General features: G+C 37.3%; 3 protein-coding genes across 3 annotated transcripts; 2 read left to right on the forward strand and 1 right to left on the reverse strand.

The window, feature by feature from the left end:
• Positions 1–396: 396 nt before the first annotated feature.
• psme2 (proteasome activator subunit 2) lies at positions 397–6105 on the forward strand. The gene is made up of 11 exons (XM_028004768.1): positions 397–661; positions 907–939; positions 1016–1078; positions 1166–1252; positions 2084–2132; positions 2217–2314; positions 3192–3260; positions 3354–3421; positions 3506–3560; positions 3653–3739; positions 5828–6105. Exons 1-11 carry the CDS (start codon positions 614–616, stop codon positions 5906–5908), a joined length of 738 nt encoding a protein of 245 aa, XP_027860569.1. The 5' UTR covers positions 397–613; the 3' UTR covers positions 5909–6105.
• Positions 6106–6107: 2 nt separating this feature from the next.
• On the reverse strand, positions 6108–8026 carry lsm5 (LSM5 homolog, U6 small nuclear RNA and mRNA degradation associated). Its single transcript, XM_028004773.1, has 5 exons — positions 7889–8026; positions 7204–7299; positions 7021–7048; positions 6377–6449; positions 6108–6294 (listed from the first exon to the last, which is right to left on the reverse strand). The coding sequence occupies exons 1-5, from the start codon at positions 7932–7934 to the stop codon at positions 6262–6264; spliced, it is 276 nt and encodes a 91-aa protein (XP_027860574.1). The 5' UTR covers positions 7935–8026; the 3' UTR covers positions 6108–6261.
• Positions 8027–9062: 1036 nt separating this feature from the next.
• Positions 9063–26605, forward strand: avl9 (AVL9 homolog (S. cerevisiase)). Its single transcript, XM_028004751.1, has 16 exons — positions 9063–9309; positions 13805–13925; positions 17109–17194; positions 17347–17418; positions 18302–18391; positions 18462–18528; positions 18607–18647; positions 18716–18754; positions 18839–18908; positions 19414–19880; positions 20752–20886; positions 20965–21184; positions 21255–21372; positions 22228–22281; positions 25989–26077; positions 26157–26605. Exons 1-16 carry the CDS (start codon positions 9226–9228, stop codon positions 26282–26284), a joined length of 1881 nt encoding a protein of 626 aa, XP_027860552.1. The 5' UTR covers positions 9063–9225; the 3' UTR covers positions 26285–26605.
• The last annotated feature ends 14 nt before the right edge of the window (positions 26606–26619 follow it).

Raw genomic sequence — 26619 nt, forward strand, 5'->3', positions numbered from 1 at the left:
TTCCGGTTTGGGTTTTATTTTGTTTTTCAAAGTAAAAGCGGATTATCCGTCTTGCCTTGTTTCCACCTCCCAAAAGCCAATTTAAGTCGGTTTTAAAGTAAAAACGGGAAAATGTTGTGTTTCTATTCACGACAACTACATTTAAAATGGCATAAATACGTTTCCCTTTAGTTTGCTACGTAGTGTTTGTTGATTTTCTTTCCTTTAAATCACCTTTAGGCACTGCGTTTAAGCACTTTGAATTGCCTTCGTGTTGGAAATGTGAAATATTTCCAACACGAAATAAACGCATCTCATATGCTTGTAGTTTAGTTTCAGATCATTTTTGTTACGCTAATGGAGGCATATTGACTTCCTGTTTCTACTGCGCATGCTCAATAATAGCCTTCTCAGTGCAGGTCTTTTGGGGACTACTTTCAGCAGAGGAGGGACACAGTCGGTGGGAGGTGCGAGGTTTAATCGAAAGTAAACTGAATGAGGAAATAAAATACCTCACACACGGACGAGACAAGAAGTCCTGAGCTGCTGCCGCGTAGAAAATATATATTTAAAATCCATTCTGTGGGTTTATTTATTTTACATCTTATTGTTTTAAGAGCGGTAAAGTTTCATCATGTCAAAGGCAGCAACCCTGAAAATTAGCAGAGACTACGCAGTCAAGGTGAGTCGATCTGCTCCGATCGGGGCAGGACTTAAAGAGTTGGACTGAAACTTATTTTTTAAATGAAACTCGGTTTTTGTGCAGGTTTTGTAAATGTCGGCTGTAATTAAATGTACAAGGAAGTTGTTTTTGAGCGTAAAAGCAGCGGAAATTCCCGTTGCTCAGAGGAAAGCGAAAGTAAACCCAAAAAGCTTTCTGCAAACGTGACTCAGCAGGTCTATTTTCCCTTTTCTCTCTTAACACAGGTGGAAAACTTCCGCCAGTCCATCTATCATGAGGTTTGTGTCCCTCGATTGTCCAGAAAATTGAAATAATTCCCATTTTAATCCTCCTGGGTTTGTTTTGTGATTCTAGGCTGAAAATCTGTTTTCCAGTTTTATTCCTGTGAAGATAATTAAGCTGGATGCTCTCCTCAGGGTTCAGTATACAAACTATTTCTTATTTTTTTAATCCATCCCCCCCGTGGTGACTATTTTAATAAAATGTGTCTTTTTGTTTTCCCAGGATGATGCTCTCAGCATCACAGACATGTCCTCACTCCAGGCTCCTCTGGATATCCCCGTCCCAGATCCTCCTGCTCCAGAAGACGAGGTGATCCCTTCATTCCTTTGTTCTAGTCATAAACACTTTGAATTAATTTCTGTTATTTATGCATGCTTCCTTGTGGACAGCAGTCACACATTCATGTGCTTCAGCCTTCATATTTGTAGTTTTCTAGTAGTCTAATTTGTTTCTTTACAGCAAAATTAAACTTCATCCAGCTCTAATCATGAATTACTGAGGTATAAATGGCAATTAAATCAATAATTGTCACATGTTCTTTGCTTCTTTAGTAAAAACTAAGTATATTTTGATTCTTGCAGTTATGGCATGAATTGGTATGCTGGTTGAAAACACAATTTCAAGCATTTTAGCTAAAGAAAAAAATGTTGATTCCAACCCAACAGCGTCTTTAAATTCATGTCCAAATTAAAATATAAGCTACTTTATGTCCAATGTGGACAGAACTGTGATATTGTGCAAAAAGGGCGTAGAAAAATTGCTGACATAAAGAGTTAATAACAACTTCCTCACTTCTCTATTATTGCATATTTTCCAACTGGTTTGTTTAGTTTCTATTTTTCCTTCCAAGCTTCGTTCATTGGCATCATTATAAAAACATTTAACCTGTAATTTGTATATTTATTCGGTAGGAACTAATAATCCAGTGGTGAGAAATACTTTATTCCAAAAGAACAGGTGCCTGAATTATTGGCACCCTCTATAATTACTGTGCAATAAATATGTACTAGATGTTCTGCTTTTCTTCATAAGCTGATCTGTGTTTTATTAGTGATACATTCCCAAGCAACAGCTGTGCAAAAGGACGACCCGGTTTCACATAAACCCAAAAGTCTGAAATTTCTGACGTTTATCTTCCAGGAAATGGAAACAGACAAGAACGAGGAGGAAGAGAAGAAGAAGAAGAAAGGTAAAGCGTCCTGGATGATTCTGTTTGTGAAGGTAATATTTCTGTAAGAAAAATCCCCTCAGCTGTTGTTTCTGTGTCCCTCAGCTCCAAAATGTGGCTTCATCAAAGGAAACGAGAAAATCATGTTGCTTCTGGACAGAGTGAAGCCGGAGATCATGGATCTCAGAGAAACCATCCTGGCGGTAAATAAATAGCCAAAAGATTATCAGTGGTTTGGATTTTACTGTAATTACTGTTAACGCTAATATTTATCTATCTGTCTTACTTCTGCAAAGAAATTATTGCTCAAAATTGTGGGCAAAACCAAGGAATTTCTTTTTAGTTTTTTACTTTAGGCATAAACATATAAGGTTTAGAATAAATAATCAAAATATCTAGTTCTAACAGCATATAAATTTATAATAATATCTAACTCTTATAACAATTATAATAGTACAGAATACATTAAGCCCTTTAGATGCCCTGTTTTATTTGCTTTCTGTTAAACTAATTTATGTTTTATTTTCTGTAACCTCTGTTTGTCCTTTTCTGTTTATTTATTTACTTTTTATCCATTTTATTGCAATAGTAGTTGCTTTGATTTATCTTTGTTTTGTTTTTTGTCATTTGCAGTTTTTTGGTTTATTTTTCTAATTACTGTTTCAAGTCTTTACTTGAATGTCTCTATATTGTGTTTCTTGTTAAAAAATCAGAAATAAATCATACTTAAAAAAGAAAAATAAAGGAACAGTACGTACATCTACTGGCAGCAGCAACAAGTCTGAACAGTTCATGTCCAGCATATGTGTGGTCTGCATAGATGTTAGCTGCCCTTTTCCTGACCCTTGACCTGGATGATGAAAAAGTCGGCTTCGTCTCTGCAAACCTAAATTTTATCTCAGTAAAGTTTAAAAGTATTTCTACCATACTTGAATAAATTTGTATTTAATATCAATAGTTAAAATAAAAAACAACAAAGAAGATTATTAAAATGTTTCCTAAAATGTAAAAAGAAAAAGAAAAGTCCTCTGATAGATGAATGGATGAAAACCCATTGATGTTTCCATTTGATGTCTGCAGGTTTCCTGCTGGATCCAGCACCTCATTCCAAAAATAGAGGATGGAAATGACTTTGGCGTCGCCATCCAGGTAAGTCAGTTCTTCTGCGTCGCGTTGATTTTACGAGGTTGGGCTGTTCCTGCAATCTTCCATCTTAACTTGAAATCTCTAATTGAACCACAGGAAAAGATCTTGGAGAGAATCGCTGCAGTTAAGACCAAAGTTGATGGTTTTCAGACCAACATCAACAAGTAAGACGAGGATGAGGTTTTTCTGTAAAGCATGCTGGTAGCTTATGTATTAGCGCTCAGCTGTGGTTGTTTCGGTTTGAACAGGTACTTTTCAGAGAGGGGGGACGCCATTGCTAAAGCCTCCAAAGATACTCATGTGGTACGAAACTGTTTAATTTGGATAAACATATGGGAATTTATGTAAAATGTTTTCGTCAGTGTGCTAAAATATTAGCTTCTTTCTGCCGTCAGATGGACTACCGCTCACTTGTTCATGAGAAGGACGAAGCAATCTTCTCCGAGATCAGAGTGATCGTCCTGGACATCCGTGGATTTTACGTAAGTAAATAGAAAAAACTTATTAGAATATAAGGAAACTCATAAATAAGTTGTAATGTTGTAGTTTCTTTGCTTAGCTGTGAAACACACATGAGAACTAAACATCTAAATGTCCTAATGATTGTTTCAAGCATCCAGCATGCCGATGTGAGTGAATTCTTTTCAGCGCAAAGGCATGAAGTAGCTTGAGATTAAATGTTGTTGTTGCATCATTGCTTTGACACTTGGGCGCAGTTGCGTCAAATATAAAGCAGCAGTACCCACATGATGCATTCCATTTACATGGGAAATCGTAACTGGGAAGTTGGAGGGACGTAATTTCCCACTTTTCCGCGTTCCAGTTATGCTTCCAACTCTTCCCTGCTACAGATGGCCAACACTATTATGGCAATAAATAAAACGTGTGGGTGGGTGTTCCAGTTGAGTTTATTTTTTTTTTTCAACTTGGAAGTCGGACTTTCTGAGTTTTGACTCTAAATAGAAGGTCGATATGGCAGAATTTTGCAACGTGTCCAGAAAATCTGTGGCAACCTGGCTAAGCTGGTGTCCAAATTATGTTAATTTTTAAAAATATATACAAAAAACACTTACAGCATGAAGCATAATGTCAAAAATTCTTATTTAATTGTGGATTTATTTGTGATTTATTGCATCAACAATAACAATGTTTAAGAATTCCCAAAAACTTAGAATATTGTTGCAATTGTTACTGTTATATTGACACATCTAAAACTATTATTATAAATATGTTGTTTTATGCTGTTTAGCAGTAAAGATTGTATTTCTTAAATGCAAATGATGTCCTGAAGTCGTCGGTTTCATAATGTATTTAAATTTTAACAGCAGTGTTTGGGTTTACTTGGCAAAATTATACAAAGGATTTGTTTATACTTTTTTCTTACCCTTATTTCTGTCATCATGGCAACAAATCCCACAAAACATGATGATTAAAAAATGTATGGAAGCTCCATGCTACATTAATAACACAAAATATAGCAGACGTGTTTAAAATGATACAGAAACCCTCCCAGCCTAACCTGTTCTCCCTGTTTATGCTGCCTGTCAGGAAACTCACAAAACCAATTCACAGCAGTTTTTCCTTCACTGCTGATCCTGGTTTAGAGAGAAACGGTTTGTTGGACCTCATATTAAATTACACCAAATTGAATTTCTGATTTTAATATTTTGAAAAAGGGGCTTTTATTTCAGTCAAACCTTCTGAGAGTTGCATACCGGAGTAAGGCCAAGCTACTAGGATTTTTGTTTAGTTATCAGAATGAAGATGCAATTTTACCAGAATATTACCAGAAAATATATATATTTTAATTAAAAAACAGCTAATTCATCAAGATCTGATGTGAGTGTATAGAGTGTTTTTTCAAAATATACAATTGTTTCAAAGTCCTGATACGGATAATAAATTGATGTTGATGTTTTAAAAGATAAAGTATTTCTACTAAATATAATCCGTAAAATTTATACCAAAGTATAACTTAAGATGCTCAACATTCCTTAAACTATTAATACTTATATTTTTTTAATACTACAACTTTGTTTTATTAATTTTGCCACTTTATTTTCCTAATTTTACTAACTCAATCTGGTAATATTAGGACTTTTTTCACCTAACATTATAACTTTGTGGTAATATAAATTTATTCTGATATTACAACTTTATTATTCTGGCTATATTATGACTTTACTTTCCTAATATTACAAATTAATTCTGTTAATGACTTTATTTTCCTAATTTTAAATTTTTCAAGTAATGACTTTTATTAACTTTTTTATTGTAATATTGTGACTTAATATTAATATTCTGTCGTGGAGTTGACCTGAATTCAAAGTCCAAATACAGAGAAGTTGTAAAACAAGATGGCCGCCCTGGGCATGCTGACATCACTGATTTATGGGGAAAACGATCCAGATTCTCCTAAATTTAAACCTTCAAAATCCAAACATTTTATTAACTGAAAATAAATTTATCATCCAGCTTAAATATTCCTCTAAATAAGAGTAAAAAAGCAGCTTAAATCCATTGAAAAGCCTAAAAAGTGAATCATGATTTCTCTCATCCGTTTTCCTCAGGCTGAGCTCTATGACATCATCACCAAGAACCTGGAGAAGGTGACCAATCCGAAGGGAGAGGAGAAGTCGTCGATGTACTGATTGTCAACAAATCAATCCATGCTGTGCGACTGAATCCAGTCTGACCGGAGTTTCCTAATTTTCCCTCTACAGTCCTAAAATAATTACCTGGATGTTGGTTTCATTACTTCATTACTTTGCTGCAACACTTCATTTCTGATCCAACATTTGCACTAAATTGAACTTGTCAATAAATAAAGAACTTTTTTTTATTCCAAGCTGTTGGAAATTCTCTTTTATTTGAAACGAAAACAATCTGACATGATGCATCTTTTATTTACCAAACACAAAAAAAAGACTCTTAGCAAAAAGCATTTTCCTTTTACAAAATCAGAGTATTAGAAAGTGAGGAGCGAACGCAGGCAGCTGGGCGGTCACACCTCGGGTCCTTCTCCTCCGGGGATGAGCTGCAGAGGGGGAAACAGAGTGAATCACTCAGAGAAATGGAACGCAGCCCGACGGAAGGCAAGCAGCGGCCATGTTTGTTACCATGGTGATGTTGTTCCCATTCAGGAGGATCTGATCCAGTTTGGTTATCCTCCTTCCCTCTGGAGTAATCTCACTGCAACGGACCAGAACCAAACCATGAGCAGAACATCCATATAAAGTGAAGAATGGATGAATAGGAATCTGGGTGGATGGATTATGGATAAATGGATGGATGGATGAATACAGATTGGATGGATGAATGGATAAATAGTTGAATGAATCCATGCATTTTATGGATGGATGAATGATGAATGTATGAATAAATACATTCATACGGATTTGGGTGGTTGGATGAATGGAAGGATGGAAAAATGGATGGATGAATTAATCCATCATCCATTCATATTCATCCTTATTTTTGGATGCATGATGGATAAATGGATGGATGGATGAGTGAATCCATTTATATGGAGCTGGGTGGTTGGATGAATGGATAAATGGATGGGTGGATGATTGAATGAATCTATCCATATATATGGATACATGAATGAATAAATGGATGGATGGTTGAATAGATGGATGATGAATATCAATGGATAAATGGTTAGATGTCAATAGAGGATGGATGATAATTAAATGGATGTACAAACGGATAAATAGGATGGATGAACAGATGGATGGATGGATGTGTAAACATAACTTACAATTCTGTGACATCCTCCAGCACCATGTCTGAAAGTCAAGAGTTAAGGAGCAGAACTGAGGGTTCCCAGGTAAGGGGCATAGCTACAGGTGTAGCTGCACAGTCCTGTCATCCAGCCCTCACCTACCAAACACCTGGTGGTTTCAGACGACCAGAACCCATGCGCAAGTCTCAGAAAGGATACTGACGAAATCGTCGAAGCCGAGCAGCGTGCCGACGATTTCTTTGTCTGTTTTCATCACTATGTGTATCCTGGAGCCGATACATTTATCCACAAGCTCTGTAAAACACGTTACATCTGTTGGAATGCCATTTGCATTTTTTTAAACCAAATTTAAGGAGGAGCAGCAAAAGTGCAGGAAGTGGATTAGCAGTGCTAGCTAACACCTGATAGTGTCATCCAGCACCATATTACTGTGAAATATTATCTCAACTGCCTGGATACTGAGCTGCTAGCATATCATGAAAGTCATTTAGCAACAGTCTTTAGTCAGAGGCCTCTTCTGATTCGTTGTAGGACTGACTGCTACTGGAGCAACCATTTTGACAGAAACACAGGTGTCTAATTAGTTAAAGCGACGTTCATCTTAGAAAATTTCTACTTCTATGAATGTACTTTTAGAAATGTAATGCAGCCCAAAACCTTGTATTGTCTAATTTCGTCTTATTTTCAAAACGTGTGTTTGATAAATGGCAGCTTTGCTCTGTTTCATCACATTTGTCCCTCCAACATGAAGCTGGTCGTGGCTGCGCCACATTAAATTTAAAATAAACACATCGCAGACTTTACTATTTCACTGTTTCTGACCTACATCCGGAGGTTCTGCTACCTGAATCAGAAAAATACAGAAATTAAGATTATTACGAACCGAGTGGGAGCAACTGTGAAGGATTCGTTGCTGGTGTAGCCGCCATCTTGAATCGAAAGCAGTCAAAAACAATCGACCGAAGATTTAAATTTGAATCAGGCAAAAGCAATCGGACATGCCACAATCAATTGTATAGTGGCTTATATATTTTTGTCTATCAAATATTGTGCGCTTAATTAAAAAAAGGGAAACAAAACTCGTATAGTTTTTTAATATATAAAAACATTTTCATTGGGAGATGATACCAGACTCCACATGATGGCGCTGGTTGACACAGTTTATGTATGACGACATTTTCAAAGAGAATGTATCAGAAAGTCAAGATAGTTCTCTACCGAGTCAGGAAAACAAAATGTAGCATTTTATCTTCGTAGCATTTGCGTTTATTTAGTTTCTAGCATTTATTTAGTTTGAGGAGAAAGGCCCATGTAGAAAAAATAAAATGTCTCAATTCAAATAGAGTCGAAGAGAATGAACTTCATTTGCATTTACACGAATATATTGGTGAACAAGTGGTTTGAATCCCTGCATTTTACTCTTTGCAAAAATAAAACATAAACAAAAGTAAAATAGATTAGATATCCTACACCTGCAATGCTACACTATTATAAACAACAATAACAAAGGGTATATTTACTCTAGGGATGCACTGATTTCTGGCAGATAAATTTGTTCACCCCTAATTTAAAGAACAAACAAACAAAAAAACTTAACCCGAGTTAAGTTCATCGACATCTACACACAAACAATATCACACTTTAACAAAGTTCAAAGAACATTTTTGAACTGAGAGAAATTCCAGTTGGATACTTTCAGTCCAGTTGAGAGATTTAAAACTTTGTCGCTTGAGATTTTCTCTAATTTCTCTAGAACGTTCATCAAGCAATAATAATAACAAATGAATTGACTTGAAATAAACCTATGTAGCTTGGTAGCCCCAATTAGCATATGGGAATCTTAAAACAATTTAGAAGTATTTATCATTATTATACATTTTTATTTAGCTACAAGACTTCAAATGAAAACAATCTTAAAGTTTATCAAGATATAGTTACATTAATCGATATATTTTAAAAACAATTTCAAATAAATGTGTCTTAAAAGCTAAAGCTAACTTCGTGCTAACGCTCTTAAAAGGCTTTTAGCGGCAAAGCGAGGGCGGAAGTACGCTGCAGGGAACCCTCTCGTTGATTCCCGAGCCAGCTCAGGTTTGTGGCTGTTGTTGCGGCTTGTGTGTGATAGATTCGGGGCTAAAACTCGGCTCTGTCTGCTGTTTACACCGGACTCCCGAGGGGAAACCGAACCTGGACTGCCAGAACTGAACACTAACGGTAGAAATGGAGTCTCAGGGCAGAGACGAAATGAAGGGGCCAGTGCTGCACATCGTGGTGGTTGGATTTCACCATAAGAAGGGCTGTCAGGTAGCTACTCAAACCTCCTGCTTCATGCTAACTCCGGCTAACTATCTGTCATTTAAAGTCGCTCTCCTACTAAGATTACCCCCGACGTGTGTAGGAATAATACTCTCGCTGTGGATACATCTAGATAATATATTGTAAATAATAAGCATGATTTTGGAGTCTTTCATTGGTATGGAGATGAATAATCAGCTGTTTGCTCTTGGATACACTTACTTTCTATTTCCAACTGAAATATTTTTACAGTTCAGTGTCTCCACCTGATTCCCCCATCCGCTTTACTTTAATCATTTTAAGATTAATTGATTGGTTAGCAAGGTGATTGGCTGCCCAGTCTGTTTTTGTTGCAGTGGTTTAAGTTGCATGTTTATCAAAACTGTGACTGTGAAATACTTCCTGAAAAACAAGATTAGTTCCTTTTTGATTTTATGTCTACTGAAACACACATATCTGCACGTTTAATTTAAGAACATTGTAGCAATCACACAATCTTAATGAAATTCTCCTAATGGTTTGTTGCTTTGTTGTGTTCAGACTTGGACTTCCACAGCATAATAACTGAATAAAAACACCTCATTATCAATGTTTTTAACAAAGATAAATGCATAATTTGATGCAATTTATTCACTGCATTTAAGAAACAGTAATAAATTGCAGATATTTTGTAACTGAAATATCAGTGTGTGCGTGCAATATTAATTGTTAAATTCCAGGAGTCACAAACTATTGCATTGCATGCAAATAATATATGTTGTAGAGTTCCAGGATTATAGGACAAATAAACATTTTATTATTTAATTTTGAGAAAACAATATAAACCGCAAAAAAGCCACATTTCTCACTTCTTTACTCTCATCATGGTCATTCTCCTTGAGCATTATCACCTTTGTGACTAAGATCTTTATCAGGTAAAAGTCACTGAAAGACACTGCGACTAATGTTTTATTATGGATTCAAGAAGTTTGAATGTTTGGGACCAGAAATATAATATCCTTATAGCTACTGCGTTAATGTTGTTGTTACACAGTGTGTTTATAGCTCTTTCTAAAAACACCTAACTCCCTTTAGTAAGCACCCCATGTGAGATTAGGTGCAATTTGGAGGCGTATGCACAGTTTGCAAAGTTGAGATCAGAAACTAACCAAATTACCAAATTCACAGTTATAAAGCATGTGTATTATATAAATGTCCTCTTGCTTTTTAATTTTGTGGGTCAGAAGCTGAAAACTTCGGAAAGCGCTGCTCCAGAGCGCTTTCTGATGGTGGAAGTTACGGTATTTCCTACCTGACTTTCTTCCTTGTGCTGGTGAAGTCTCTGTAGGTCAACCACCATGTTGCATTAGTTGTTGCCAACTTTAGCAGCACAAGCTGCACAGAGTTTGCACATGGGTGGAAATTAAAACAAGGTCAATAATGTCTATTTGCATAGTTTATTGTTTTTCTCTTTCTACCAAAAACTGGATGACAAAGTCTTCAGTCTGGCTCATTGGTCTCAACTAGGACAGTTTTCATAATTCATCTTATTTTTTGTTTCTGTTGTTTTTGTTTGTTTGTTTTGGATATTTAAAATCTCTTCCAGTTCCAGAGCTAAATGTTCATTAAAATTTAGAGTTTGTGTTCTAAGGCCATTACCATTATATTACTTGAAAAATTGTGTCAAAACAACAATACTATCATTTATCACAATAACGTCTGGGAAAATTTATCAACCAGAAAATTTGTCATTGTGACAGGTCAAGGCGGGGTGCAATTTGGAGGTGTGTGCACCCATTTTTAGATGGGTTTACGTTGCTTTTATCTACCCGTTAAATTGTAGTTTTGTGCCAAATTCTGTGACGTAAGGCAACACTTTTCATGGTTCTAAACGACAGGAATGGGATTGATTTGATCATGTTGGCTACTTTTATAGAGAATTAAGAGTATTTTCTTGAATGTTTCTCAACTGGGAGATTGGTTTGGGAATGAGCTAGAAAACTTTTGGCTTCTCTGCTTAACATATTTCTTAGTAATCCAAAAAAGAGCAATCAAAAAGTCAAATATTTCTGAAACTAAACATGACAAAAACTACTTCCTGGATGGTTTTTAGCATAAAGTGCAACACAACCAGCCTTTTAAAAATAAATTCAATGAATGAAACAACTAACATCATGTTTTTGAGCCACATTTTCAGATTAAATTAATTTCTCAGCCCAGACGTTGTGTGTAGAGACATGTTGTGTCTCCTCCGTCTGCTAATCAGTGAAAGTGGACATGCTGAACATGAGGTATCCGTCCTCTAGTTCCCTATTTAAAATGCATGACATGGTGAACGGACGGCCATAAACCAAACAGTTTGCCTCTGTGTTGTCGCCGCTCTCCATCTGTCTGCATCATGTCGCTCTGCAGCCTCAGAAGCAGCTGCTCTTCACCTTGAAAGATTAAAAAAAAGAGAGAGAGAGAGTTTTTATTTCTCACGTAAAGTTGAGAGCGAGGACAAACTGCTCTGGGGTTATCTGATCAGGGTCAGCGGCCTCCTGCTGGGCACCAGACATTTGGGTTTGTGGCCTTCTCTCTCACTGGGTTTGCAGCTAGTGATTATTTTAGTAATCGATTAGTCTGGTGATTAATCAATTAATTGGATAGAAAAAAACAGGCACGTTATGCATATTTTTAATTTTACTACATACGCATTTTTACAATATTTTTTTAAAACATAAAAAAATATAAATGAACAAATAATATAGTTACTTTTCTTTTTTTTGCCTAAAATGCAATAACATAGCATTAATTTAGTGAACACTTGATTATTTGTAGCAAAGGATTTATCTGCAATAAACATTTGTTGATTTTTTAAAAAAATTAATAATTTGACAGCTAAAGGTGCTTAAAGGAAATTTCTTTTACAGAATGTCAACCAGGTGAAGCTAACAATGCCACTTGATGAGTTCAGAATATAACAGATTTACAGATAAATAAGATTTTTCCTTTTAAATGCAAAATTTGTGTATACTTTGTACAGTTTTGGCTTAATTGCTGCTCTGAATTTCTTGGTTCTTCCAGCAAATATTAATTTTTAGAGCCGGTATACTCAGTTAACGATTAATCAACTACTAAATTAGTTGATGATTAATCACAATTAATTTGATTAATCGATCAAATTAATTTATTTGCAATTTACTTGATACATTGTCTCTGAAATTATTGCGATGAATGATAATTTTGTCATTTTGAGACCATTTTCAACCAACATTTGAATAATGGCATTAATGCAAGAATAGCCTCTCAAGGCTCAAAAAAGACATTTAACACTGTAACTGGAAAATATTTTAAAAAGCTAAAATAAATGAACAGAACAACAATAATTATAATGGATTATGAAATCTCTGGAAACAGAATTTAAAAAATGATTAATCATTCTTCTTTAGACAGGAAAAACATGCGAAAGGGGCAGGAAAGACTTGAGTAAAAAAAAACATTAAATGCAGAAACTAACTACTTCTTACTGGGAGTCAAATGTTTGCAGCATTTTTCAAAATGGCGGCTTTTCAACAATATTATAGGAAAGCATTTCTTTACAGATTGTTGTCCAAATGAAAATTGCCCAGCTCTTTTTAATTTATTATCAAGTGATTAATTGATTTATTGCGTATCGGTCAGGCTCGTGACACCTCGGCCTGGAAGAGTCGCTCCCTGTTTTTCCTGCAGAACTGAGTCATTGTTTGTGGGTGTGTGCTGTGTTCAGGAGCAACAGGTTTTAATTCAGCACTGCAGCTGCAGAATGAGAGTTTTCTTTGAGCTCAATGGAAACCAAACAAGTTTTGTGAAACACGAGACGTTTTAAAGAAGAGGTTTAAGCAGCTAAATCATCTCTGTAGCAGGACTTTAGCATACTGGTAGGACTGAAACGATTAATCGATTATTTAAATAATCGTTAACTAACTTGGTAGTTGATTAATCGTTAACTGAAGTATGCAGACTCAAAAAGGGCATTTGCTGGAAAAAAAAAACTGCTCACAGTTGTAATTAAGCCAAGACTATACAAAAATTATATACATTTTGCACTCATGCTTTATCCAAATATGTTTGAGCCAAACTTTGAAAGTTTTAGTTTACTAAAGGAATGTTGTATTATTGCATTTTAGGTAATAAAATGTTTGTTTTCTTATTTAAATAATGAATTTATTTGTATCTCTTAATATATTTGGTTAAATAGAAAATCTGTAGAATGTCAAATGGTGATTTAAAAAACCAATTAATCATCAAAATAATTGACTAATCGTCAAAATAATCGATTAATTGTCAGAATAGTCGTAAGTAATCAGCAGAGAGCGGAGCAATTGTTGCTGCCCATCAATCTGGGAAGGGTTAAAAGGTCAGAAAGATGATGTCCATATTTGCTCTCGTACAAACCAATATCATCTGGCTGGATTCAACAAAATGATCTGAAAACTGAAGAAATTAAAACTTTCTTCTTGAATGACTGGAAGTAACCAAGCTTTTGCTTCCTGTGCGTCCCCAGGTTGAGTTCTCGTACCCCCCGCTGATGCCAAACGAGGGTCATGACAGCAGCTTGCTGCCAGAGGAGTGGAAGTACCTCCCTTTCCTGGCTCTGCCAGATGGAGCCCACAACTACCAGGAAGGTACGGCGCCGCCAGATCCACAGAGATCTCACTCAGGCAGTGAAAAAGCATTCTAATATTGGCTTTCTGAATCATTCTCAGTATTTATGGTTGTTTTTAGTGGAGAATTTAGTTTACGGATACTTCATAATTAATTTTATTTGATGTTATTTGTGTTGTTTTGTTTTTTGTTTGTGTTAAATCTTCATCTGAATTTAAAGTTTATTGATCTTTGAGAATACTGCATCATTGTGCCATTATTGCCATTATATTACTTGAAAATGGTATCAAAACAACAATATTATCATTTATCGCAATAATTTCTGGGACAATTTATCATCCAGCAAAATTTATTGTGATGGGCCACAACAAAGGCAGGGTGCGATTTGGAGGCGTGTGTGCTCATTTTCGATGAGTTTAAATTGCTTTTATTTACACTTTAAAGTGGAGTTTTGTGCAAAAACTTCACACCGATCAACATAAACACTTAGCATTTTTAGGAATGTATTTTATCCTGCTGACTGCTTTTTTTAAGAGATTCTCTGGAATGGTTCTTAACTGGGAGATTGGGTGGGACTGAGCTAGAAAAGGTTTGGCTTCTCTGCTTAATAAAAAGAGCAGTCAAAATTAATTTGATTACTTTACAACTAGATGTGACAAAAACCAAGTTTATTGATTTTTGAGAATGTGTTCTTGTATTATTACGTCATTATATTACTTGAAAATGGCGTCAAGCAACAATATTATCGTTTATAGCAATAATGTCTGGGAAAATATTAATTTTTCTTGAAAACCTTTTATTTTTAAAGCTTTGTCAAAGCTGTCAGAGTGGCTGTCACTTCCAGCTTTTCCTGCCTGTGAAGGCAAACAGCAGGATCTGAGCCAAAGTTAATATTCAGGCTGGAAAACGTCATGGCTTCATCTACCCGAAACCAAACTTCCTGTCTAATATTTAACTCTTATCTTGACATCTTTCTGGATTCTTATCAGCTGGTTTTTCACAGCATAATAAATCTTTTATGCTTGAGCCGCTCATAAACCAGCCGCGTCTCAGGGAGGCTGCTGGTTTTTGGTTACACAGGACAATGGCTGCTGTGAAGAGACAGAAAACTGACGCTGGTCAACCAGTGATCGCCATGGCAACATTGGAATCCTCCATCTTGTTTTCCAAAGGTTTTAAGGTCTGAAAGTTTAGTTCCTGCTTCAAGATCCCAGGTGATCCAGTTTATCCATCCATCCGTCCGTCTGGACGGACAGGTGAAAATGTACATTTTATAAGAAATTCAGAGATTTTTTCTCTCCTTTTGCTGCAGATCTTCCTGTTGGTTAAATCTTGTGTTTCTGAGTTTTTCTTCTTCTTCTCCTGAGGATTATTCGTCATTTTGCAGAATCCTGTTTTCTGTAAGAGCAGCGATGTTGCCGCTGGCGCCTCTTCTCTGAAATCTTTAATCTGTGTTGATCAACCTTTAAGACGCTCTGCTGTCGCTCTGAGCCACAGAAAATCTCCACAGAGTTCAGAAACGCTCAGATGGAAATGAGGCTGAACTTTGTGACGTTTTGTTTACCAGAGAAGATCTAATGAAAATGTCTTCAGGCAGAACAGGACTCCAAAACCAGTTTAATTAATGTTTACTCATTATTGATTTACAGTAAAAACCAGATTTGTTCTTAGTTTATAAGGAGAAAATGTTATAAAAAACATAAACTGTGTAATTTTATTAGATTCAAGGTTGAATAAAGACTATATGGCTGAAAAACATACCACAACATAAGAGTTTCATATCAGTCGATATTAGTAATTGTTGATTAGTTTTTTGTTTTAAATATCTGAAATAGTATCAAACTGTATTGTTTTGTTATTATTATTTTTAATCAGTTATGAAGCACAGTGGCGAAACCTTAAACTGCTGCTGTGTCAGTTACTCGGCAGGTCGTTGCTAGGTAACCAAAGTTGGGCGGAACTTTCAAACTCCTTCCAGCAGTTTGTTGCTAGGTAACCAAAGAGTGAGTGAGTGAGTGAGTTAGTGTTGATTCCACCAACCTAGCCTACATCTCCCAGAATGCTGTGCAGTTCACTGAATAATCTGTGTATTGAACATTTTATTAAATGTTGTATTTATTGATTATGATCTTGTGTCTATCGTGATATATACTGTTATTGATTTATTGTCCAGTCCTATTATGGCTCTACACCAGGACAGTATGGTCTTGGGGCAGCACAGGCGTTTGAGGTCGGGGGAAATATACAGTTTTGTTTTCACCATGAATAATTTCTCTATTACTTGTTTGCATGTCCAATGAATGGGGAGTGAATGATTCTCCAGTGTTAATTTAAACGTCCATTTACTCATCTTGTCTCGTCAAAAAAAAAGACCAAATATGAAAAATATCAAAATATTTAGTAAATTACTTTTTTTTTTTTGGCAGACTGAGCTGTGTTCATCGTTTGAAGGAGTCCACCTTAGCTGCTGTTTGCTGCTTTTACTCTCAAACATGATTTTATATCTTCTTACTATTATTGGTTGTCAAATTTTTAACTTTTTTTTTAAAACTAGGTTAAGTGGTTTAAAAAAAAGTGAATATTGCTGTTATGGTCGATAAGCAATATTTACTGATGCTATTCAAGACTGCGCTGTGTCGCTTTGACTGTCATGTGACCAAATAAATACCACATTACCAACCCACTTCCCTCATAAAATACAACAAGATGAAAATAAACTGTGGTTATTAATATCGAACCAGTTTTGCTTATTGAGCTGATATAGTTAAAAAAAGACTAAAGTCAGTCTTTACTTATGTTATTGGTTTCCTAAAAGCAGGAAGTGGACTAAAGAATTCTGGGTAAATACAAGCCAAACAAACGCGCTAGTTTAGCACTAGTGGGAGAAATGGCTAATCGTCAAAATACAAATCCTACAACCTCTAAAATTTGACACTGCCTCATTTTTGTCTACACTTTGTGAAATAGAAAGTTCTGCTCAGTGCTTTCTTCAGAGGTTTTTGTGTCTTTTCCTTCAGTGGTTCTTGGTGCAGCGCCCCCACAGGCAAGGAGGGGAACAGGTTTTTCAAAGCTTTTGGTTTGTTTGACTTAGTGCGGGAGCTGAAAATGCAACTCTGTTTTAGTTTTTGTCCCCAATCGAACCGTGTTTACCTGACCATCAGGTGTGAAAACACAGCTTGATTTATTTTCTTCCTGTTTTGCAGACACTGTGTATTTTCACCTGCCGCCTCTCAGTGGAGACATGAAGTGCGTCTATGGAGTGTCCTGTTATCGCCAAATAGAAGCAAAGGTTAGTGAAACTCATTTAAATAAAATACTGTAGAGGATTCTTCAGGCTGAACTTTGACCTCATTTATCTAAATGTTGCATGTTGATGGAAACTGTTGGGTTACCTGCTTGTTTTCTTCTTCATGCCGTTCTTCGATGTGGATGTGATTTCAGGCCCTGAAGGTCCGACAGGCGGACGTTACCAGGGAGACGGTCCAGAAGAGCGTCTGTGTCCTCAGTCGAGTGGTGAGTCGCCGTCAGCTTCAGGTTCAGCTCAACAAACCGCGACTTCGCATCGAATCAGACTGAACTTAAATCAATCTGTTCAGCAAACCTGATCTGGGGGAATGGACAGAGGAAAACAGGGGTCAGAGGTCATACCAGGTTTGGAACAGAAAAAGATAAATTAATAAGATTAACGGGATTTATTTTTCCGACTTGTCTAAATTAATAAATGAGTTAAAAACTGCATTTCTAAAACAACAAGTTGGACCAACTAGGAAGAGTTTTACTTTAAAGATACATCCATCCATTTAAACATCCAGCTGTTCATTTAAACATCCATCCATTTAAGCATCCAACCGTTCATTTAAACATCCATCCATCCATTTAAACATCCAACCTTTCATTTAAACATCCAACTGTTCATTTAAACATACATCCATCCATTTAAACATCCAACCGTTCATTTAAACATCCAACCTTTCATTTAAACATCTATCCTCCTCATCCATTCATTCATTCATTCATTCATTCATTCATTTATTCCTTAGTTATTTTTTGTGGACCTTTAATTAATTTTTTAAAATAAAACAAAAAAAGCAACAATCCTTTGTCAGACTTTTTAGTTTTACCCTGAACCTGTGGGAATTTTATTGCGTTTATTTTAACTCCTTTGCTGTTCAGCAATAAATCTGGTTTGAATAAAGTCATTTTTTTTCTCTCTGGTTATTCACAGTTTAGCGACGGTTTACTGGCAGCTGCTGCTGATCAGCTGATTACAATCAGTAGATCTCATTAGTCAGCAGGAACCTCAGTGATTTATGGATCTTTGTCCGGGTCGGGGGAAAATCCTCCTCCATGTTTGGGTCATGATGTTTCTGAATCACTGCTGCCTCTCTCTCTCCAGCCTCTCTACGGTTTGCTCCAAGCTAAGCTGCAGCTCATCACACACGCCTACTTTGAGGAGAAAGATTTCTCCCAGATCTCCATCCTGAAGGTGAATTTAAGATACTATATGAGATTCACTTCCTGTTTCCTGTTGTAACCACCCCTGGCTTCCTGTTTAGGATCTGTATGAGCACATGAACGGCTCCCTGAGGGGCTCCGCTCTGGAGGGGTCACAGGTTTATCTCGGTACGCAGACTCCGACCTCCAGAAACGCTTCAGATTATCCTGGAAAACTCCTCATTCATTTGTTTTTTTTCTCCTCAGGTTTATCACCAAGAGATCTCATCCTGCACTTTCAACACAAGGTTGTAACAAAAACATTCACAAGATGCTAAAATCTAAACTTTTTCTAACATTTTTCATCATTTTGCAGGTTCTCATCCTCTTCAAACTCGTTCTGTTGGAGAAGAAGGTGAGAAAAGTAAAATCTTATTCTGTTGTTTTGGTTCTCCACTTGTGATCAAACAGAACTGTCTGTCTGTCTGTCTGTCTGCAGGTCCTATTCTATGTTTCTCCTGTAAACAGGCTGGTTGGAGCGCTGATGACGGTTCTGTCACTTTTTCCGGGTCAGTAACTCCCAGAGGACATCCAAGCCATTTTCACTCCTTCAGTCCAGATAAATAAAACTCGTTTAGAACTATTAATGTTAAAAAACACAAATTATTCATATTGGTGAATATCTACTGAAGGAAATTTGTTCTAATGTTTAAAGAGCCATCATTTTATTCCTATTTATAGGATGTAAAACAGAAGAAAACACGTTTTCTTTTATGGAACCTTAAAAAACAAAAATTATACATTTTCATAAAAATCTACTTTATTTTTATGAAAGAGCATCAGTCACAAAAGTCATGGCGTATGCCGCGAGACCTGTGTCAGATGTCTCAGAAGTTGTGGCACCTGCCAGAAAAGCTGCTGCGTCTTTAACAAAAGGTGCAGCATTTGTCGCAAAAGCCAGTTCCCACCGAAGCCGGAAGCTGCTGCTACTAAGCTGTAGCAGTTCCTGGCAGGTGTGGCAGCTGATCCCTCCCACGATGTGAGCTTACTGTCTCTCCGTCGATGTTTCTGCAGGTATGATCGAACACGGCCTGGTGGATTCGTCGCACTACAAACCAAAGAGCAGCGTGTCAGACGACCTGAGTCTGGTAGAGTGCGGCTTGGGAGCCGAGGAGTTCGTCTCCGTGTCCGTCACCGACATCGCCCACGCCAACATGGAGGCCACCCAGCCGGCTGCAGAGTCCCTGTCGTCGGGGAACAGAGCGGAGGGCGAAAGCAACCACCTCAAACCGCCGTCACGCACCTCTCCAGAGTCTTCAGAGAGCGACTGGGAGACGCTGGACCCCAGCGTGTTGGGGGAACCCAAAGAACCTGCAGCTGGCAGCAGCGGGTCGGATATGCTGGACGCCTTCGACTCCAAACCAGGAACTCCGATCACGGTGCAGCCGCTGGGGGTCAGCGGTCAGGGAGGGGTCATCCAGGGTTTGGTGTCGGGTCTGGAGGAGGATCAGTACGGCCTGCCGCTCCCCATCTTCACTAAGGTAAATAAAACCACCTGTCCTGGTTCTAGAGGGACATATTGTGGTTCCGTATGGCAGGAGTATCAAAAACCAGCAAATTTAAGCCAATGGCAGGCCACAAAATTTATTCAATTAAAAATTAAAAAATAAAATATTTTTGGTTTGAGATTAACCTGCTAAACAAAAAAAAGCATTTTTATTCAATGTCTTTATAGATCCAAAACATAAAAGTTGGTTCAGACTTCAGCCTCATTACAGAAAAACAGATAATTTCCAATTTTTTCTATTTTGTTGTCCAACTTTCTAGCGTTCTTGACTCGTGATTTGGGGCTGAACAACATAATCCCTCGGGCCACATTTTGATGAGCCCTGGTTTACGGGCTACAAAACATGTCAATTACAGCTTTTTGCATAAAATTATTCATAGATAATGAGATTTCAGTTGGGTCGGTTCATTTCAGAATGAGCTGTTTTTTGTCACTTTAAATCCAAATAAGCCCACCAAACTCAACGTTTACACTCACACGTAAAAATGGCTGCAAACAGATGCGCAGTTATACAACCGTTTATCTCTGATAAGCAGAAGTGGAGCCTCCCGCACAACCAACAAGAATGCAGCGTGTGGTTTCTGGAGGGTAATTCAACAACAAAACACTTTTTACGGCGGTAAAACCAGCTGACCGAACGGGGTGGGGCTCTGCTTGGGTTGCTAGGTAACCGAATGCGACTTTTCAGACACGAAAAAACATTAACTTGTTGCCAAAACACCCTTGGGTGGGTTATAGAAGCAGTTGAGAGCAAAATGGAAGTTCAAAAACAAACAAAATGGGAATTTTTAATAATAGGTTCCTTGCTTTGCGGTTTATTTTCTTTTTGCTTGTGTCGTTGCCAGGGTTACCTGTGCCTGCCTTATATGGCTCTGCAGCAGCATCACCTCTTGTCGGACGTCACAGTTCGAGGCTTCGTTGCCGGGGCGACCAACATCCTTTTCCGCCAGCAGAGGCACCTCAGTGACGCCATCGTTGAAGTGAATCCTGCTCATTTACGCTGCCTCTGTTTAATCAGAAAAGCAGGCGCATTAATCTGAACGTCTTTGCTTCTGCAGGTGGAGGAAGCTCGGATCCAGATCCAGGACCCAGAACTACGAAAGATCCTGAGCCTGACGACAGCTGACCTGCGCTTCGCAGATTACCTGGTGAAACACGTGACGGAGAACAGAGACGACGTGTTCCTGGACGGGACGGGCTGGGAGGGAGGAGACGAGTGGATCAGAGCCCAGTTCACCCTCTACCTGCACTCCTTACTCTCCTCTGCGCTACAGCAAGGTGGGAAATCTGCAGAACATCCTGTGATGTCATGATTTCGTCCCAGCCTGACTCCTCCTCTTTCTGTCAGATAATGAGAGGCTGCTGGCCGATTATGGGGTGCCGTTCATTGGAGCGTGGAAAAACACCCACAACTTCCGGGTTTGGTTCAGTAACAAACATCCCAGCATGACGGCGATCACTCCAGGGTAGGTGGACCCGAATTGCTAACTAAGATGTTATTTGTGCTAACCCTAAAGCATGTGCAATAAACACTAGTTCTGCTAATGCTAAAGTGCTAATAACATACATAGTTTCTGCTAATGCTATAGCACTATCGGTAAATATTTGTTTGGCTAACACTAAAGTTAGCAGAATGAATATTTAGCAGAAGCTAATACTAAAGGAAGTGTTGTGTAAACAATCATTTCAAAATAAGAGCATGAATATAAACATCTAACTACTTTATCAATATTGAAACTTCAGCACAGATGCTGAATTTTATTAAACTAAAAGTTTAAAACTCAGCCTTTATTTATCCAAACGAAACAAAAAACCTCAATGGAAGCTAAGTGCGCTAACATCAGTGTTAGCAAAAGCACTAAATGAAAAGTTGGATATGCTATTAGCCAATTAGCAGTAGTGTGTCCACTACTAGAGACATTCAAAGAAACTGAACTGGAATCCTGGAAAACAAGAAAAATCTTTTGGTGTTTTTATTAGAATTATTAGGAAAAAAACATTGACTTGCTGTTATTTTTAATACTAGTTTGATTAAAAATTTTAAAATGTAAATTTTTAGAATATTTAGAATATTGCTTCTTGCATTAAAATGATTTTTATTAGATTAGATTATTAATCCCTCAGGAACGTTTCTCTGGTAAATTCAGTTCACCTGCAGTAGCAGCAACAAAAAACAAGGAACAACTTTGTAGGAAATCTAGGATACGGGAACTTAAATAAAGTACGTATATCAGATAAATATAGTATTTCTAAAGTTACTCTCAATGTGTTGCGGTAAGGATGAGGCAGGGTGAAGTTAACTGGATGTCGTTCTGTTGCAGCCACCCGTTCCAGGGCCAGTACAGCGTAGGAGACGTGAAACTGCGGCTCTCACAGTGAGTTTAATTTTATTCTCCTGCTTTCAGCGTCTGATGTGGCAAATCTTTAAATTAGACGTTTACAAACCCAGCTGTAGATCTGTCTCTAATCTTCAAACATTAACTCAAAACTAGGAATCTGCTGCCCTCTAGTGGCCAAAAGTAGAAACAATTCACTGATCCCTCACATCAAGAGGAAGTTTTACATCACGGATCATTTTCAGAAGTTTCTCTGTAACTTTTGCTGCTTCTTTTAACATCAGTGACAACTTGAGGTGATATCTTTGGTGGATGAGGCTCTTTATTTCATCTGAGAGGGAAGCACTATCATTTTTATTGACAGAAAGCCTTTAGTTTCTGTTAATTCTTGGTCCATCCTGCATGAACTGTACATTTAACATTTCCCCAAAGAGGCTCAGTAATGACGAGATCAGAAGACGGATGATTGGATTTTATTTTCTGTATTTTCTGATAACTTGCTGCATTCACTTTGCGATCGCTTTTGACCAACTTTCTTAGTAGCTAAGATATCTCCAAATTAGGTCTGAAATGATCAATTAGATTAATTTAGTAATTGATTAATCATTAACTGGAGCACACAGACTCAAAGTGTTTAAAATATATATACAGAAATATTTCTGTAAAAATATTCCACCCAGAACTCCTCATCTGGCAGTTTTAGCTTCATCTGGTTCAAATTCTGTAATAAAAAACATTTAGCACTTTTTCCTGTACAATTATTAATCGCTCAATCAAATATAATAATTTTTGATTGTTATCATCTCTATGCTGTATAGATAGGCCTGCAAACAATTTATTATTGCAACATTTCAGTTGTTGTTTTCAATATAGCATAATTAAGGCTTAAGTGGTTAAACAAAAAATCTGCAGAATGTAACACTTTTTTTATTTGACTAATCAATTAATCGACAGAATAATCCAGTACTAAAATAATTGTTGGCTACAACAATTATTAAACTTAAAATGTGTAAAGCATGTCAGTAGATAAAAGCAAAACAAAACCAAAAGTCTCCAGTCTCTCCCACCTCCCAGTTTGATTTTCCTTCAACCATTTCTGCCCATTTGGAAATGGAGATCCAACTCTGTGAAGCTCTTTTAGTTTTATGTGATCGTATAAGGAGTTAAAAACAGAATAAATCAGAAACAGTGAGCCTGACACTGTGAACGCCTGATGAATACTTCATGCAGCCTAATGTCTGTGCAGGTCGAGGGCCGGAGTCATTAATAATGAGCCAGCTTCATTCTGAAAAAACGAGCCGGAGCCTCCGACTCCTTCGGCCCTCGGCTCTGCTTTCATTCCAGGAAGCGTGGCACGCCGCAGGTAGAGTTACCCTCCAAACGAGGAGGAGCAAGTCGGACTCGACTCGCTGACCGCGGCTCTCGCCTTACCTGCAGGTGTTCGGTGTCACAGCGGCTGTGAAATCTCTCGTAAAGCTTCAGTAAACAAACAAGCTGCAGAGGGTCGGCTCGGCTCACAGCGTCCAGTTAAAGCATCAAGTAAAATAAAACCATGTTTAGGTGCATACAGTCAGAAATACAAAAACACAAAATCTTACCAACTGTCTGGTTTCTAGTGCAAACATCTTAGTTCACTTGAAGTAATAAAAAGTCCTCAAATGTAGGAGCTTGTTTTAAGTCAATAATTCCTTAATATTGAAGAAAAATTACTGATTTCACTTGCAGAATATTTCACCTATTAGTGGAGCTTTAGTTTAATTAATGTTTTTTTTATATTAAGAAGTTATTTACTTAAAACAAGTTAAAATTATTTACTTAAAATAAATAAGTAAATATTTACTTACATGTATACTTACAATATTACTAACATATTGCTAATTTATTTTGTCTTATTTCAAGTGTCCTAAGATATTTTCACTAGAAACTATATAAAAATACTTGGTGAGACTTTGTGTTTTTGCACTGTAGTGTGTTTCACTTGAGTTTAATGTGATAGACCAAAGTAGTGGGATCAGTAGATTTTATTATCTGAAAATAAATGGTGACACTTTTCAGATTTTCTATTTTAAAAAAAACAAACACATTTCCACTTCCTTCTGCTTTGTGTCGGTCGATCAAAATCCTGATAAAGTAGACCGAAGTTTGATGTTGTTGCATGATTTCATTTATGGGAAAAAACTAATTTAAAGTGTGAATACATTTGCAAGACGTTGCACTGAAACGAAAAAGGGCTGGAGAACACATCCCTGAGGGACGCCACAGCATGGTTTATATGCAATATGGTAATACTCCATGATGTAAAGTGATTCATTTGTTCTTTTTGTATCTAAATGAATATTTCATTCTCTGCTTCCATCAAACATTATTAATTTCCAGTTCCTGTTTATTATTTTCCACACTCGTCCTTTTTCCCTGCCTCAGTAAACGCAGAGTTATTTTCCTGATACCTGGACCTGGATGACAGACAAAGGGGGGTATCGGGGTCGGGGTGATGAATCCCACTGTCAGGAAAGTAAAAAACGCCCGGCTCGTCGCTGGATCTAAAAAATAAAAAATAAAAAGGAGGCAGACAGTGGGAAGCTACGGTTGACTTGATGATGGTGTGGAAGCCCTGGGGGCAAAAACAAAGCTTGTTCCTGGACAAAGAGCAGCTGGTGGCAGAGACGTTTTAGGAGGCGAGTCACGTGACGAGCCAAAGTGCTGCCGGCCAATCGCATCTTTCTTTATTGCAGCACATAGGATGTTTGTCTGGGTCAGCCCAGGAGACAGAAAGTGGACACAGAAGCAACCTATTTTTCTCCAGAAACACACTTTAGGGCTAAAGGTCGGAATTATGACATCATCCTGCAGTAAAGGAGTTGAGGTGCCGCGTTTAGCCGAAGGTTTGGCTGAGGTCAGCTCACATTTTCAAAAGTGAATCTGTTTCATTGATTTAATTCAAAAAGTCAAACTGATGAGACATTATTTCAGTCAGAGTGAAAGGTTAAGCAGAAAATGTCAATGCTGCCTTTTCCGAGTTCAAGCATATTAATGGAAAGTTGAGTGGAAGGAAGAAGCGTGTTCCTGTTCATTTTAATTCACGTACTGTTAACAAAAGCACAAAATTCAATTACTCATAACAATTGTAATAATCAAGATAAAAAAACTTTTTTTTTTTTTAGAATAAGCATTTTAATGGAAGGTTTAGTGGAAGGAAAAAGTATGGCAGATGCATTGCACTTGTTAATTTTAATGATGCTTACGGTTAATGAAAAGTCAAAATTCTACTTCTCTGAAAATGAGAAAAGCAAAAAAAATTTTTTTTTGTAAAATAAGCATATTAATATAAAGTTGAGTGGAAGGAAAAAGTGTGCTGGTAGGTTATAGCTAATAAAAGCACACAATTCTGTTTTTCAGAAAATTAGAATATTTCACAACACCAATAAAAGCTTAGTGGAAGGAAAAAGTGTGTTTGATGTATTTGCTTTGGTTCATTTTAATTATGGCTTACAGCTAATGACAGCAGAAGATTTTGTTATTCAGAAACTCTGAATATTCCACAAAACCATAAATTCTTTTATTTACTAATGTAAAGTTAAGCGGAAGGAAAAAGTACGCGCTGTTCCAAATCTTCAACAGAATAAAGCAGTATTCAGTAGCTGCATTTCTGTCTAGTTTGGTTGGGAAACATGTAAACATTTCGTCATCCTGAAGACGACAAAGTTTTTTGTTTTCTAATTTCTGCTTCTGTGTTTTTCTTTCTGCAGTTCGGTGCAGAACAGCGAGCGAGGGAAAAAAATCGGAAACGCCATGATGACGACCAGCCGCAGCGTCGTCCAAACCGGGAAGGCAGTGGGTAGGAAAACCTCCAAACGTCCCACAAGAAGCTCCATTGAAAGAAAAGCGTTTCTGATGGAATTATTATTTTTTATCAGGTCAGTCGGTGGGCGGAGCCTTAACGAGCGCCAAGTCTGCGATGTCGTCCTGGTTCTCCACGCTGGCTCAGCCTTCACCTTTGACCCCATCCTCAGGTCCAGAACCGGCCTCCGAGGTGAAGCCATGACAGTTAGCATCCAAACGTCCCGCAGCGACTCTTTCCGTCTCCTAGCAACGACAGCGGACAAGGCCGCCATAGATAGAAAAAACGAGTAAATCTCCGCCAAATTTTTCAGAAATTTTGAGATTAATCTCAGAAATTCTGTAGAAAGAGAAGTGACTTTCAATGGTCAGAAATTTACTAGAAATAAATGTGAAATTTTTAGATTGATATCAGAAATATCTAGTAAAAAGTTTGAAAAGTTTAAGCTTTTTTAGAAAACTTAAAATTTGAAATTAATTTCTGAAAAGTTCTAGAAAAAAACAAGAATATTTCTGAGCTCCAAAAGCAAAAGGAAATTG

This window comes from Xiphophorus couchianus, chromosome 21 (genome assembly GCF_001444195.1).
Source record: "Xiphophorus couchianus chromosome 21, X_couchianus-1.0, whole genome shotgun sequence".
NCBI classification, from domain to species: Eukaryota; Metazoa; Chordata; class Actinopteri; order Cyprinodontiformes; family Poeciliidae; genus Xiphophorus; species Xiphophorus couchianus.